Raw genomic sequence first — 1,960 nt, forward strand, 5'->3', positions numbered from 1 at the left:
CAGATTAGTCAAACTTTGGTTTAATTTTGTTTTGTAAATTCACAATTCCTCAAAAATTCAGAATGCTTTTCCAAATATGAATATATTTACTCTCACATTTTTGTTATATCTCCAGTAAAGTTCAAATAACATTTTTGCATTATTCACGATGTATTAAAACAGTTGAGGTGGCATGAATGATGTTGATTTCAATGTAACTATTTGATGATAGATAGTATAAATGTACATTGATTACTCACTTTATCCATAATACTAATTTTGAATGTGAATCATATAAATAAGCAAAAGAACTGTGGATAGATCTGAAAGTACATATTTGCACACAAATGTTTAACATTGCACATATGGTTTCAGTGACATAACTAGGCCTACCTACATTAAAGAATACATAAACATGCACTTTTAGATACAATACTGCTTACCTATATATATACATCAGCATCTTTAGGTAAGGGACTGGTGTGGATAAAGGAGAGAAAGAAAACAATAGATAATACTTCCTAAAGAACTTACTCTTTGTGACAACTCCTTCAAGGCGAATAATATTTGGATGATCAAATTGTCCCATGATACTAGCTTCTCGTAGGAAATCCCATCTCTGCCTTTCCACATGTCCACCTTTCAAAGTTTTAATGGCTACAGGAATCTCTCTTTTCCCAGGTGTTTTTAGGCGACCACTGCACACTTCTCCAAATTCACCTAACAGCAAGATATATAATTATAACCATTTACTATCTTCTAATATTTTAAATATGTGAATAAATATATGAAAATATTATGGCAAAATAATAAATAAATAAAAAAAACCATACATACTTATGCATGTAGGTGATTTACAAAAAAACGCATCTCCCCCCAATTCCTGATTAGTAAACTCAATTAGTTACAAATGAAAGCACAGGATAATAGACAAAGTCACACATTTATTACCCAAAGCAATGTTCAAAGTTGTATAGTATCAAAAGAGATTATATTTAATTTCTTTTCAGTGATTATAACTGATTTTACGCTATTTCTTTTATTATGGGTACAGTGATACAAAACCATAATAATCTTCTCTGGTCTAATGTAATCTAATATTATATTGCAGACATATAAGATTATACATAATGTGGCCAAGATGTCATCTGAATAGATCTAAACAGAGGGAGTCATTCCCATATGCATTCCCACCTAAAACTATAAACTATAAAATAATATACATACAAACAATATATAATATATTTCTCAACAGCAATCAGAAGATAAACAGAAATTTTGCTGATCAGGACTGAAATGACAACATGTTAATATTGGTTAACATGGTAATATTACCACTATATTAAAGTGCACTTATTAATCATGGGAAATTTTGATTATTTTTTACCTGCCCCAATAACTCTCTCAATACGAATTCTTGTTGAATCTATCTCCTTTGCAAACTCATGAACAGCTAGGGATGGATCTTCATAAGTATCTGGATCAATATATGTTTTGGTTCCTGGTAGTCGTACTGTAAAATCAGAAATGTAGTTTTTGCATTATATAGAAATAATTGCAGCATTTAAATTAAAAATAAAACAAATGAGATCATTAAGGAATACTAATACCCATAATGAAATGTAATACTTATTATTGTTCTAAACTGCTTTGTTATTCTAAGCTGTTACTCATTATTGTTTAATTAACACTCATCCCAAACTGGCTGTGAAAAGGCTGCAGATGGAAAAAGGTAATAGCCACTTTATATATTAGAAAGTATGCAAATGAATACAATTATAATAGGGCCAAGAAAGGAGAGAAAATTAGCTACTTTTTTTACTTCTTTAATAAAGGAGGGGTGAGGTGAAGATAATTAGATGGCAGCATGGGTTTCTCTAATCTAAATACAGTAATATGGCATTGAAGGATAAATGTTTACATTTTCATTTCCTTTAAGACAGGGGTGTCAAACTGCTGGCCCTTGGGCCGGATGCGTCAT

General features: G+C 30.7%; 1 protein-coding gene across 1 annotated transcript; it reads right to left on the reverse strand.

Annotated features, from left to right (window-relative positions):
- Positions 1 to 497: 497 nt before the first annotated feature.
- On the reverse strand, positions 498 to 1,492 carry LOC107299716 (ephrin type-A receptor 6-like; the record flags this gene model as incomplete). The annotated part of the gene is made up of 2 exons (XM_015829059.1): positions 498 to 699; positions 1,367 to 1,492. Coding segments are annotated over 2 exons (328 nt in total), but the record flags the coding sequence as incomplete, so codon positions are not given.
- Positions 1,493 to 1,960: the final 468 nt, after the last annotated feature.

The sequence above is a fragment of the Protobothrops mucrosquamatus genome, unplaced genomic scaffold (assembly GCF_001527695.2).
Source record: "Protobothrops mucrosquamatus isolate PMUCROS unplaced genomic scaffold, P.Mucros_1.0 scaffold5340, whole genome shotgun sequence".
NCBI classification, from domain to species: domain Eukaryota; kingdom Metazoa; phylum Chordata; class Lepidosauria; order Squamata; family Viperidae; genus Protobothrops; species Protobothrops mucrosquamatus.